Below are 15,124 nucleotides of genomic sequence, written 5' to 3' on the forward strand. Positions count from 1 at the left end.
TCTTTTAAAGAACATAACATAAGAATATAACAGTAGCCATACTGGGTAAGACCAATGATCCATCTAGCCCAGTATCCTGTTTTCCAAACAGTGGCCAAGCCAGTTCACAAGTACCTGGCAGAAACCCAAATCATGACAACGCTCCATACTACAAATCCCAGAGCAAGCAAGTTGCTTCCCATATCTGTCTCAATCGCAGACTATGGACTTTTCCTCCAGGAATTTGTCCAAACCTTTTTTAAACCCAGATACGGTAACTGCTGTTACCACCTCCTCCGGCAAAGAGTTCCAGAGCTTAACTATTGGTTGAGTGAAAAAATATTTCCTTCTATTTGTTTTAAAAGTATTTCCATGTAACTGTCACGCCCCTCACCTGTGGCGCTCCTCACCCGACCTCTGCCGCCTTGCCCGCTTCATGCCCCTGCCACCGTGGGGGGGGAGCGCCGGCCAGATTGGAGGCGTCAGTGCTCCGATGTCTTCCGTGTCCGCCGCTGCTGCTGTGCTCCTTTCTGGTCCCACTGTGCGCCCACAGTGTCGAGTGACGGCGCAGCCAAGATGGCCGGCGCTCCAAGTAGTTACAGGTCTCTTCTCTTCCAGGCGCGGGGCCCGAGAACGCTCGCTCCACCCCTGCCACTGGATAGGCTCCCTGCAGCCAGGCTCCGCCTCTCCCAGCTGGCTCACCCAATTGGGGATTTCCCTTACCAACTGAGCTCGCTTGTGCCTAATGGTGGGGGCTACTTTAGGAGCGTCTATCCTTTACTCCAGTGCTTCGGCTTCTACTTCTGTAGATTGGATAGTGCTTCTGAGTGACTTCGTTTTGTGCCTGCTATCTGACCTGACCTTGGCCTGAATACCGGATTACTCCTTGCCTGCTGCCTGACCTGACCTTTGCCTGACTACTGGATTACTCCTTGCCTGCTGCCTGACCTGACCTTTGCCTGAATACTGGATTACACCTTGCCTGTCGCCTGACCCGATCCTTGCCTGAACACCAGATTGCTCTCCGCCTGTTTCCAGAAGTCCTGCCGGCCGCCTGCTCCTGGGGGCTCAACCCTTGGGGAACGGCGGTCACCACAGGTGAAGCCACGGGATTGCTTGGCTGCCTAACGGAGCACAGGTTTCAGTCTTCATCTCTGTACTCCCAAGAGGCACAAGAACTCACAACCGTAACAGTAAGCCGAAGCCATGAGTTCATTCGACAAGACTGAGCTGGCGGATCTGGCTCAAGTGTGCAGCAGCAACAAGCCCAGTTGAACAGACTGTCCAGTGTTCTACAAGATGTCTGCTCCCAGATGTCTACCCTCAAGAACTAGCCTCCTGCCGGCACCTCAGGCCCCAGGTGTAATCCGTTGGGTTGGTCATGAGCCCTTGGGCCCTGGCCGAGGCCAGCAGGGCGCCGACCCAGGCCAAGGGGAGACCGACCCACCACCGCACACCTCAGCTACACAATACCCCCTAAGCTACCCCTCCCCACAGTCCCTCAGGAAGAAGGGAAATAGGCATAGTCAGGCCTTGCGGCCGAACCGGAACCCACGCACACAGAGCCACTCGTGCGAGCCTCACGGCTGAACTGGAACCCAATCACACACAGGGAGGGGTGAAAGAACCCAGAGGGCCCCAAGATGCCAGACACGCGCTGAACACCAGCAATAGGGCAGAGGGGGAAACAAAGGACCAGAGCGGGCCACGCCCATGCAGGGGACTAGCGCAGGATAGGGGAACTAACACAGCAACCCCCCCCCCCCCACCACCAGGGTAGGAGCCCCAGGCAGAAGCCAGAGGAACCAGACACAAAAGGAAGGCAGAAAGCCTTTGCCTCAAACCCACTGTAGACAGAGGCACACGGAACACAAAGGGTTAAGCTTGTAGAGCCAGCAGAGAGAGAGTGCCATAAATCAACAAACAATCAGAGAGAACACTTCCCCTCCCGAGAGGGAGTGGGGCCCATCCAACAAACACACTGGCAGAGGCAGGAATACAATACACACAGTACACAAAGGGTTAAACTCAATCCTTAAAACAAACAAACAAAGGAGAACGCTCTCACTCAGCCCAGAGCCCCGGAGGCTGAGCAATGCCCAGCCCCCACTAAACAAACGAGCAGCTGACCCTGATTACAGAGCTAGCACACACACACAGAGCAGCAGCTAACCCAGAGGGAAGGAAAAGAATACTCTAATACAACACAGATCCCTGTCAGAACCTAGAGCATGTTCTGAGAGAAACATATCAGGCTTTCCTATTACCACCAAGTAAGTAACGCAAAAGCAGAGAAACTCTTTAGCTGCAGGCTAAAGTACTATCCCCTGACGTCAGCACAACCCCTGGCAGCCAATCAGAAGAGACGTCCCCCCTCCCCCTCAGCCAAACCGGCAGAATCATAACACCAGGCCTGCTCTTCCGACTCCTGGTCTGCGGCTTCTGGAGCTGCCTCGTTTCAATGGGACCCCTCGGCTTGCTGAGGTTTTTTGAATCAGTGCCAGATGCTGTTTGAAATGCAGCCCGGGTCCTTTCCGTCTGAAAGTATGAAGATTGCATATATCATTTCGCTACTCTCAGGTCCAGCTCTGGCCTGGGCTTCGCCTCTTTGGGAGCAGTGTGACCCCATTCTTTCAGACTTGGGGGAGTTCCTGCGTCGATTCCGGATGGTGTTTGACATGCCGGGACATCCCTCTTCTGCCGCTGGGGAGTTATTGCGTATCCAGCAAGGGACAGTGTCGGTAGGAGCCTATGCTGTCCTGTTCCGGACCCTCGCTGCAGAATTACGCTGGAACCAGGAGGCCTTGTTGGCCATTTTCTGGCAGGGTTTGGGCAGTCGAATAAAGGATGAATTAGCTGGCCGGGAGCTTCCCATGACCCTGGACGCTCTCATTACCCTATGCACCCGGATTGACATCTGGTTCCAGGAAAGAGCACAAGAGCGGGCTAGTCAACGACCGGGACAGAGGCCAGCTCGCTGGCCGACCCGGTCGGGCTCGCCGGGAGCCTCTGGAGGGGCTGGGGCCAAGACCGAGGACAAACCCATGATGATGGGCGACACCGCCTCTCCGAGGTGGAGAGATCTCATCGCCGCAAGAACCATCTCTGTATGTAATGCGGTCACCCCGGACACTTTGTGAATGCTTGTCTGAATAAGGCGGGAAACGCTGCGGCCCAGGCCCCGTGAAGGGAGTGGCACTGGGTCGGTCGTCCTCCCTTCCTGATAATTTGCTGTCTGCACCTGTCCTTCTGCAAGGGCAGGGGTTCTGTGTCCATACTGTGGCCCTATTAGATTCGGGGGCCAGGGGAAACTTCATTGATGCGGATCTCCTGGTCCGGTTAGGGGGGTCCACGGTTCCTTGCCAACCGGCCCTGCAGATCACCTCTATTCAAGGGTCAACCCTCCCTCGGCCCATCACGCGGGTCACCTCTCCCCTAGTTATGCAAGTAGGGGCCTTGCACCAAGAGGTGATTCAGTTTTTGGTTCTTCCTCAAGCTATTCACCCAGTAATTCTGGGTCTGCCCTGGTTGCGCCTCCACGCACCTACTATCGACTGGTCCACTGGAGAAATCGGCCGCTGGGGTTCTTGTTGTTTTCAGATATGTTTTCTGCCAATCAAGCCTCCTAACAGGGTCCTTGCAGCTCTCCCCAGAGTTCTGCAGGTTACGCAGGCCAGTCTACCAAAGGAATACCAGGATTGCCAGGATGTGTTCAGTGCCCAGGAGGCCGACACTCTTCCTCCTCATCGGTCTTTTGACTGTCCGATAGAGTTGCTTCCGGGAACTACTCCGCCCAGGGGTAAATTGTATACGCTGTCCCAGGATGAGTCCCGGGCCATGCATACTTACATCCAGGAGAATCTACGGAAAGGGTTTATTCGACTCTCTTCATCGCCAGCGGGAGCTGGATTCTTTTTTGTCTCTAAAAAAGATGGATCTTTACGACCCTGCATCAATTACAGAGGCTTAAACAACATCACTATTAAGAACCGGTACCCGCTTCCTCTGATTCCCAAATTGTTTGACCGATTACAGGGAGCCAGGATATTCACGAAACTGGATTTACGGGGAGCCTACAACTTGGTATGGATCCGGGAGGGAGATGAGTGGAAAACAGCTTTTAACACTCACGAAGGTCACTTTGAGTACCTCGTCATGCCTTTTGGGCTCTGTAACACCCCGGCAGTTTTTCAAAATTTTGTTAATTTTATTTTTCAAGATTTGATATATACTTCGGTCATTGTCTACCTTGATGACATTCTGGTCTCCAACTCTCGGCAGGAGCACCCTTTACACATCCACACCGTCCTCCAACGACTCCGAGAACACCGCCTCTTTACCAAATTGGAGAAGTGTGCTTTCCATCAGTCAGTGATTTCCTTCTTGGGATACATCGTGTCCGCTAAAGGCCTCCAGATGGATCCTACTAAGCTTCAAGCCATCCGCAATTGGCCGGTTCCCCAGGGACTCCGGGCCCTGCAAAGATTCCTGGGATTTGCCAACTACTATCTGCAATTTATTCAGAACTATTCTCTGATTACCGCACCTCTGACGGCTCTCACGAGGAAGGGGGCGGACGTCAGGAACTGGTCCCCTGAAGCACTTTCAGCCTTTTCCACCTTGAAGGAAGCCTTCCTGTCTGCTCTGGTGCTTCGCAGCCCAGATCCTCCTGGTGGAGGTGGATGCCTCGTCCCTGGGGGCTGGGGCAGTGTTATCCCAGACCCTGCCCTCCGGCAAACGGCATCCATGCTTTTTCTTTTCTTGGAAATTCTCGCCTGCGGAACAGAACTTCACTATCGGAGATCACGAGCTGCTGGCATTCCAGGAATGGCGGTACTTGTTAGAGGGGGCTGCGCACCCAGTTACAGTGATTACAGATCACAAAAACCTCCTCTATTTACAGAACGCCACAAGATTGAATCCATGCCGGGCCCAATGGTCCCTGTTCTTCGCCCAGTTCGATTTCCGCCTGATTTTCCGTCCGGCCAACAAGAACGTACAAGCGGATGCGCTTTCTTGGATCTTTGAAGCGCCCGAAGACTAGGAGGAGCCTTATCCAATGCTCAACCCGGTATGTGCACCCCCCATCTTGGGAGCCTCCACCTCTTGCAAGACCACTGTTCCTCCACGACTTCGGAGGAAAGTTCTTCAGTGGGGACACTCGTCTGCCTTCGCAGGGCACTTTGGATTTCAGAAAACATTTCATCTCATCTCTCGCTCTTACAAGTGGCCTCGCATGGCTCAAGATATTCTCCAATATGTTTCATCCTGTCCTGTCTGCGCCCAGAGCAAGTCTTCACACAAGAAACCTTGGGGCCTGTTGCAACCCTTACCGGTACCCCAACAACCCTGGCAGGACATTTCCATGGATTTCATTACTGATTTGCCTCCCTCCCAGGGGAACACGGTCATATGGGTGGTAATTGACTGGTTTTCCCGTATGGCCCATTTTGTACCAATGAGATTGCTGCCCACGGCTGCTACCCTTGCGTCCCATTTTATCCTGCACATTTTCCGTCTGCATGGCTTACCCCAACAAATCATCAGTGATCGAGGCTTTCAGTTTACATCAAGATTTTGGAGGGCTTTATACTCCACCTTTGGCATCACTACCCATTTCTCCTCGGGCTACCACCCCCAGACCAACGGTTTGGCGGAAAGAGCAAACCAGACACTCAAGACTTTCCTACGGGCTTACACCACCCCCTGTCAAGATGTCTGGACCTCTTTGCTGCCCTGGGCAGAGTTTGCTTATAACAATAGCTTGCATTCCACATCTCAGACCTCCCCATTCTACACTGTTTACGGACATCATCCTCGTGTACTCCACCATTTGCTCCCACTCAAGTTCCTCCCCAGGTGCAGCATACCATTGCCACGTTCCACAATACTTGGAGTAAGGTGCGGGGTCACCTCTAGTGGGCCGCGGCCAGGTCCAAGCACTATTTTGATCTAAGGAGACAGGCCGCGCCAACTTTTCAACCGGGGCAAAGCACTAAACATCTGAAACTTTGGCTGCCTTCTCTCAAGTTTGCCCCCCCCCCCCCCGATTCATTGGACCTTTCCCAGTTCAGTCCCGAGTGGGGGCTGTTACTTACCGGCTCCGGTTACCTAGTAACCTGCGAATCCACAACGCATTCCACGTATCTCTGCTCAAACCCTTCCTAACCTCCAGATGGCATCTGGAGGCCACGAGACAAGCATTACCCGAAACCGAACCAGATCCAGAGTATGAGGTGGAGGAGATTTTGGATTCTAAATGATGGGGGAGACAACTACTGTACCTACTGTCATGGAAACACTATGGGTCGGGGGATAATTCCTGGGAACCAGCCAGCAACATCCATGCTCCAGACATGGTCCACGAATTCCATAACCGCTATCCCTCTAAACCCGGACCGGGACGGAGAGGGGATCTTCTGGGGAGGGTACTGTCACGCCCCTCACCTGTGGCGCTCCTCACCCGGCCTCTGCCGCCTTGCCCGCTTCATGTTGCTGCCACCGTGGGGGGGGGGGGGGGGGGGGGGGAGTGCCGGCCAGATTGGAGGCGTGGGCACTCCGACGTCTTCCGTGTTCACCGCTGCTGCTGTGCTCCTCTCTGGTCCCGCTGCGCGCCCATGGTGTGGAGCGCCGGCGCAGCCAAGGTGGTCGGCGCTCCAAGTAGTTACGGGTCTCTTCTCTTCCAGGCGTGGGGCCCGAGAACACTCGCTCCACCCCTGCCACTGGATAGGCTCCCTGCAGCCAGGCTCCGCCTCTCCTAGCTGACTCATCCAATTGGAGCTTTCCCTTGCCAGCTGATCTCGCTTGTGTCTAATGGTGGGGGCTACTTTAGGAGCGTCTGTCCTTTACTCCAGTGCTTCGGCTTCAACTTCTGTAGATTGAATAGTGCTTCTGAGTGACTTCGTTTTGTGCCTGCTATCTGACCTGACCATGGCCTGAGTACCGGATTACTCTTTGTCTGCTGCCTGATCTGACCTTTGTCTGACTACCGGATTACTCCTTGCCTGCTGCCTGACCTGACCTTTGCCTGAATACCGGATTACGTCTAGCCTGTCGCCTGACCCGATCCTTGCCTGAACACCAGATTGCTCTCCGCCTGTTTCCAGAAGTCCTGTCGGCCGCCTGCACCAGGGGGCTCAACCCTTGGGGAACGGCAGTCACCACAGGTGAAGCCGCGGGATTGCTCGGCTGCCTAACGGAGCGCAGGTTTGACTCTTCATCTCTGTTCTCCCAACAGGCACAAGAACTCACAACCGTAACAGTAAATTCCTCGAGTGTCCCCTAGTCTTTGTATTTTTGGAACGAGTAAAAAATCGATTTAGTTCTACTCGTTCTACACCACTCACGATTTTGTAGACCTCAATCATATCTCCCTTCATCTGTCTCTTTACCAAGCTAAAGAGTCCTAACCTCTTTAGCCTTTCCACATACGAGAGGAGATCCACCCCCATTATCATTTTGATTGCTCTTCTTTGAATCTTTTCTAAGTCCGCTATCTTTTCTGAGATACGGTGACTAGAACTGAACGCAATACTCAAGGTGTGGATGCACCATGGAGCGATATAGAGGCATTATAGTATTTTCAGTCTTATTCATCATCCCTTTCCTAAAAATTCCTAGCATCCTGTTTGCTTTTTTGGCTGCCACACACTGAGCAGAAGATTTCAGCGTATTATCTACAACAACACCCAGATCATTTTCTTGAGCGCTGACCCCAAAGGTGGACCCTAGCATCAGGAAACTATGATTCGGATTATTCTTTTCAATGTGCATCACCTTGCATTTGTCCACATTAAATTTCATCTGCCATTTGGATGCCCAGTCTTCCAATTTCCTAAGGTCTTCCTATAATATTTCACAGTTTACATGTGTTCTAACAACCTTGAATAGTTTTGTATCATCTGCAAATTTGATCCCCATCTCTCGTCATTTATAAATATGTTAAATAGTACCGGTCCCAGTACAGATCCCTGAAGCACTCCACTTCAAGTCTGCTACTCTAGCCTCCAGGGATGATGCCATTTTTCAAAGCAAAATTATTTCCTGTGGAAAATGATATGATCTGTGAGTACAAAGTACCTGTGGACTTTACATGTGCGCATGTTGTTTGAAAGTTACCCTTAAGATCACTAGTTCCTCCTTCCTTTGTTTCCTATGGTTATGTTCCTGTCTCAGTGTAATGCCCTGCTTGTAGAAAGTTGTCCCTTCTCTAGGTGGAAATTAGATTGTGCAATGCTTGTAGACATCAGTGCCCTGTTTCATTGGTTGTTCAGGCAGGGCTTTGTTTGTGGATGATGTTGCTGCTTGTAGTTTAAAGGGCAGTTGTCAGAGGTGAGACAGTGTCCCTGGTTGGGAACTAGCTATGATGAAAGTGTGGCTTCCTAGTAAAATGCCAAGAAAATTCCACTCTTTAGCAGCTGGGTACATCCACCTTATGTAATCAGCAGGAACACCGATCTTGTCTCATCTACCACATTCTGCACAATATGAGACAAGCTGACATCATAGATGCTCATTCTGCTGAGTAAATGGTGGACACACTGAGCAGCTCAGTCATGGGATTTTCATGCTGTTTTATCAGTTAATTATTTTTTTAGACTGGCATTGAATCGTGAAAGCCTTCTTACCTGTCTGGACTCTGGAGTTGCTTGTTCAAAGGACATGAGAGCTATTTCTTTTATATTGGTTCAGTGTACAGCTAGCATTTTGTGCAGTTCCTGTGTTAATTCTACTGCTAATGCTTCCTTTCGCAGACTTATATTGGTTCAATTCTGGTCACTGTGAATCCATACCAGGTACTTCCACTGTACACAATGGAGCAGATACGACTGTACAGCAACAGGCGGATTGGAGAGTTGCCGCCTCATATCTTTGCCATTGCAGACAGTTGCTTCTTCAGTATGAAACATAAGAAGCTGGACCAGTGTTGTGTGATCAGGTAACAAGAGACAATTTTCTGATGTTTGCTGCAGCATACTATGATGAAGCACAGTAGTGTAATGATTTTTTTTAATACAACATACACCTCTCCAGCAAATCCATATTAAGGGAAAGAGGATGGAATTTGATATACCGCCTTTCTGTGATTACAGTCTAAGGGCTAGATGCACTAAAGTCCTCGGAAGAGCCGTTCCCTTACCGATTCCATAGCGAATCGGTAGGGAATGGCCATGCATCAAGGAAATGGAATGCAATTGAGCTGCTAGTTGTAGCTTACTTGCATTCTCTATTTCCTCGGAAAACAGTTGGCCAGTCGGCCGGTCGAGCATGCACAGAGCAGCCAAGCGTTATGCTGGCTGCTCTGCGCATGCCAAGGACGTCCCTGACGAGCACTGCCAGAGCCGCGAGCCGGAGCGCAAGCTGCAGCCGCCGGTACAGCCGGTGATCCCTGCCGCCCCACTCTCGGAAGAAGGGGGTGGATTGCTGCTGACCGTGCAGACCCTCCTCCCCGGGAACACGTGGCTCTGGGGGCGATGGGGGGTGAGAGTTGCACCAAATTACTACCACCGGCATCAGGACATGCGAGGACGCCTAACATGGACATCCTTCACTTAAACATAAAAAAAAGGACGCCCTGACGAGCAATTGGACGTTTTTGCCCAGATTTTTTTGTGATGGGTGTTTGTCCAAATAAAAAAACTATTTGGACGTCCCTTTCGATTATGCCCCCCTCCAGGTCTCTCTCTGCCAATCACAGCGCGTTTAGCTGACACCGGTGACAGCTAAACGCGCTGTGATTGGCGGAGAGAGACCTGGAGGGGGGCATAATCGAAAGGGACGTCTAAATAGTTTTTTTTATTTGGATGTCCTCGCAGAAGAACACCCATCACAAAAAAATCTGGGGAAAAATGTCCAATTGCTTGTCAGGGCCGTCCTCCAGTCCACCTTCCCCAGCGTTGTCTGACCAATCCCTGGTGGTCCAGCGTAAAAGACAACCCCCTCCCGGCCCCCCTACCTTAGTTGGAGGAGGGAGAAAGCCTGCCTCCCTCCTCTTCCTTGGGTTAATGCCGCCGCAAAATGGCGGCGCCCAACCCCACCCAGTGCATCCTGGGATGTGCTGGGCGGGGCTACAGACCATATAAGGGAATCACCCCATTGCTCGCTGGGTGGGAGGGTGGTAGGGGGCTTGGCCGGCGGCCACTAGACCACCAGGGACCATTTTCTGGGGGTTTGGGGGGGGGCTGGAGACCCACCGGATCTCCAGCCCTCCCTGAACCTGGGGGGTGGGATCGTCGGGGGGACCGGAGGTCCACTGGACCTCCAGCCCCCTGTTGGCAGGTTTGCTTTGGGGGGGAACGGGGGCCTGCCAACATGTAATTGCATACTGGACAGGGCTCACCATTCCTCCCCAATGATCTGCAAACCCTAACGCCAGATCGGAGCTGGCGTAGGGTTTGCCATGGCCAGCAACCCAAATTTTGGCGCGCTGGCCAGTGATCATTGGCGATGAATGCGCTGAGCCCTGTTTAGCATGCATTAGCATGGTACTTGCGCAAGGAGCCCTCGAGCTCGTTGTTTCACGCGCTCTTTAATCATGGGGCGGTAGCAAATGCCGGTGCTAATATGGCGCTAACAGCCTCTAGCGCCGGCGTTTGCTTTTGATCATGAGGGCCTGAATTACTGGGTATATCTGGCTACTAGGACTTATTTGGGCACCAGCCTATATTCACACTGGTACCTGGATAAAGCTAGGACAGCCTTTTTGTTGGCATAACTTTATCCAGGCACTTACCTGGGTAGCAGACTGAACATCATTACTAACTAAGTCCCAGCAACACCCTGACTCCACCCATGAACTGCCCTAGCTCTGTTCGGGTAGTGCTGTGGCAGTCTGCCTGGATATTCAATGGCACCATCTGGTTAAGTGCCACTGAATATCCAAGAGCCCTGTTTGCTAAGCCACGCTATAAGCATGCTAGCGTTTTTAATGCACACTATCACTAGAGACACCCAAAGGAATATATGAGTATATGTAGCGTTTGGCATGCACTAATTTTATCACACACTAAAAATGCTAGCTCACCTTAGTAAACAGGGCCCTCAGTTTTTCCCAGCCAGCAAGATTTAACAGGATAGTAGCCTTTTTATCCAGTGAACTCCTGTGAATATTTCCCTTTTAGATTTTAAGCCTTCTTGGAGGAGGAGGAGTAGCCTAGTGGTTAGTGCAGTGGACTTTGATCCTGGGGAACTGAGTTCGATTCCCACTGCAGCTCCTTGTGACTCTGGGCAAGTCACTTAACCCTCCATTGCCCCTGGTACAAAATTAGTACCTGAATATATGTAAACCGCTTTGAATGTAGTTGCAAAAACCTCAGAAAGGCGGTATATCCTGTCCCATTTCCATTTCCCTTTCTGGGTTCACTTTAAATTACAACTGTAAAAGGCATGAGCTAAATCCAATATACCTTCTGTGCCTCCTTCTCTATCTAATATACCACCTTTCACTGGTTAATAGGAAAATGATTTACATTGCACAATAAATAGAATTAAAGGGAAAAAGGAACTCCATCCAGAACAGGATCATAAAGGCAGGAAATAGCAAAAAAGGAAGGGAAGAGATAGGCAAGAAGAAATGCTCTGTTCTATGTATAGTCCAATCCTCATGGCTACATCTCAGTGTATGTTAGTGCAAAAAAATGGTTTTTAGTCTCGTCTTAAACTTCATGAAGGAGCATTCAATCTAACTCTCGGTGAATATCCAGCAGATCGAACCTGGAATAACTTCGACCTGCTAACCGAAGAAGCCATCACTCAAGCAATCAACAAATTCTCCAAAACCCACTCCAAACTGGATATCTGCCCCAGTAACCTGATAAGGTTCGCCCCCAAACGCTTCATAACAGACCTTACATCACACCTAAACTACATGTTATAACACGGACTCTTCCCCAAGGACAAAGGAAATATACTACTCACACCTATACCCAAAGACTTAAAGAAAAAATTAAATGACACATCCAACTATCGACCAGTAGCATCCATCCCCCTGATAGTCAAACTAATGGAAAGTATGGTAACCAAACAACTTACTAACTACCTAAACAAATTCACAATACTGTACGAATCACAGTCAGGATTTCGATCCAACCATAGCACTGAAACAGTGCTAACCACTCTCATAACCAAATTCAAACAATTGATTGCAACCGGGAACAATGTATTGCTCCTACAATTTGAATGTCCAGCGCGTTCGATATGGTTAGCCACCAAATACTCTCAAACATCCTAGACCACTTTGGGATTGGAGGAAACGTACTAAGTTGGTTTCAAGGCTTCTTAACAACAAGAACATATCAAGTGATTTCAAACTCAAAAACATCAACACCATGGAAACCTGAATGCGGAGTACCACAAGGATCACCGCGCTCACCAACCCTGTTTAACTTAATGATGACACCTTTAGCCAAATCGCTATCTAACCAAGGACTCAACCCGTACATCTATGCAGACGATGTCACGATATACATCCCATTCAAACATGATATAACCGAAATCACAAATGAAATCAAACACAGCCTCCAAATAATGAACTCATGGGCGGACGCATTCCAACTAAAGCTAAACGCAGAAAAGACACAATGCCTCATCCTAGCCTCACAATATAACACAAACAAACCCAATACTATAAACACCCCAGACTACACCCTTCCGGTCTCAGATAGCCTAAAAACTCTGGGAGTCACAATTGACTGAAATCTCATACTCGAAGACCATGCGAAAAATACTGCAAAGAAAATGTTCTACTCAATGTGGAAACTTAAAAGGATCAAACATTTCTTCCTAAGGTTAATATTCCGCAGCCTAGTACAATCAATGGTACTAAGCCATCTAGATTACTGCAATGCCATTTATGCCGGATGCAATGAACAAATCATTAAGAAGCTTCAAACCGCCCAAAACACAGCAGCCAGACTCATATTTGGGAAAGTGAAATACGAAAGCGCCAAGCCCCTAAGAGAAAAACTGCACTGGCTCCCATTAAAAGAACAAATTTCATTTAAAGTTTGCACCCTGGTCCACAAAATCGTTCACAGAGAAGCCCCAGCCTATATGTCAGACCTTATAGACTTGCCTATTAGGAACGCAAAAAGATCAGCACGCTCATTCCTCAATCTCCATTACCCCAACTGTAAAGGGCTAAAATATAAATCCACATACGCAACCAGTTTTTCCTACATCTGCATACAACTATGGAACGCACTACCGAAGGCCATAAAAACAACGCAAGACCTATCTTCCAAAGGCTACTGAAAACTGAACTGTTCAAGAAGGCATACCAATAACATCCATCCTCAACACTAAATAATAAGACTGCACATGAACTAGAAAACTGAACTCTTTTTCACTTGAATGAATAACCTCTTTGTTAATAATTGATCAAGCACTACCACTTCATTCCTTATGTCGATTATGGTCTCTCTATAGTCGATGAACTAATGTATACTACAATCCAATCTTTCACTCATGAAATAATATGCAATACCACAACGTATTCTTCTTTACCAAGTATGTACAGGTATGCACCATGTATGTATGCACCTAATGCAATGCCTTTTGTAATTCTGTTACCAGGAAATGGCAACCACCATTATGGCAAATGTAAGCCACATTGAGCCTGCAAATCGGTGGGAAAATATGGGATACAAATGCTACGAATAAATAAAAAATAAAAATAAATAAATAATAAGAAAGGGGCAATATGTTCCACAGATAAAGGGCAACAAAAAAGAAAGCAAAATGTGTAAATTAGAGTCTCAACCAAATGACAGATGGTAGAAAAAGAAAGTGTTCATATTGTGAACAGAGAAAACCAGAGAGATGTGGGGAGGGATTGGTCCAGAATTGTTGGATCGCCCAGCACTCCCACAAAGCATGATAATATGTTGTACATGGAGCTCTTCCACATCTCCCACATGTTGGCTCTCTCACCCCTCCTATTTTGAAAAGCCGTAATTTAGATGTATAGGCCCTAAAAAATCACCCTTCCTTGACATTCTCTTAATTCTGCGCTGTCTATTCGTCTAGGAATCTCTTGTATACTACTCAGCAACATGTGTGATGTCACCACCCTCTTAAGGTCTGCTGACCATTTCAGTAGGAGATGGTTCATAGTTTTGTGTGCTTCACTTTGTAAAAGCCTTTTGTGAAGGAGCGATATTGATATCACTTCCTCAGTAGGCATTTCATACAGTTGATCTATTTTGTTGGGCACATCCATAGTAAGAAACTCTTTGGGGATCCCTACAACATAGTGAGAGATCTGTTGATATGCGAAGGCATCCATCCACAATATTTCTCCTATCCCCAATGAATCCACCCCTTTAAGCTTACCAGTAGAGTCTACCAGGTCTTGTATAATTTTAAGCCCTTTTTGCTTCCAAATTTTAAATCTGAAATTATCCATTCCTGGAAGGAAGTCTCCATTCCCCACTATAGGTAGTAATCCACTCTGATGTGTGTCAAATGCTCATTGATGGCTTAATTCTCTCCACACCAGTCTAAGTGGTCTAACCAACAAGCTGTTCCTTACATTTTTTGGCAGTGAGGACTGTTTAGGTACATGCTAGTTTTAATTTTTGTGTACACCTATTAAAAAATGGCTCAGCACACGCCAAAAAGACGCACCCACACTACAGCAGGCCACTTTTTACCGCGGCTTTGTAAAAGTACTCCAAAGATAGGACTGATTTTTGTGCGGTCCTATTTATGCAGTTACCTTGGCCGGATAAGTGCTGAATATCACTTGACAATGCCATAACAGGACTCTGTAAGCCACATTGAGCCTGCAAATAGGTGGGAAAATGTGGGATACAAATACAATAAAATAAAATAAATTAACTGGCCAAGTGCTGATTCTGCCCCCGGAACACCCCCCAAAATAGCTGTCTGACTGGCAATTTTCAGTGCCACCATCCAGTTAACTTGCGTTGAATGTGCCCGGCTAGTCTCAAACAGGCAACTTAAACAGCCAAGATCCTCTCCTGGTCATTTAAATCATTTTTAAATATCAGGCCAAAGATGTTCAGCATTCAGACTAAATATCAAAAAAAGTGAGGCAATGACTTACTCAAACGTGTATTACAACAAGGTTAAAATGTAAGTCCAACAATTACCCTCCCCACAGCAATAATGAGTTTCCAAAAGG

General features: G+C 48.8%; 1 protein-coding gene across 3 annotated transcripts in view; it reads left to right on the forward strand.

The window, feature by feature from the left end:
- MYO7B (myosin VIIB) overlaps nucleotides 1–15,124 on the forward strand; it is a 390,666-nt gene that overhangs the window by 72,322 nt on the left and 303,220 nt on the right. For 2 of the 3 annotated variants that reach the window (XM_030215810.1, XM_030215809.1), the window contains exon 5: nucleotides 8,733–8,917. The exons of the other annotated variant lie outside the window; for it this stretch is intronic. In XM_030215810.1, the coding sequence (XP_030071670.1) occupies nucleotides 8,733–8,917 (185 nt within the window). The remainder of the gene's footprint in view (nucleotides 1–8,732; nucleotides 8,918–15,124) is intronic. 3 annotated transcript variants of the gene reach the window in all.

Source organism: Microcaecilia unicolor, chromosome 10 (assembly GCF_901765095.1).
Source record: "Microcaecilia unicolor chromosome 10, aMicUni1.1, whole genome shotgun sequence".
Taxonomy (NCBI): Eukaryota; Metazoa; Chordata; class Amphibia; order Gymnophiona; family Siphonopidae; genus Microcaecilia; species Microcaecilia unicolor.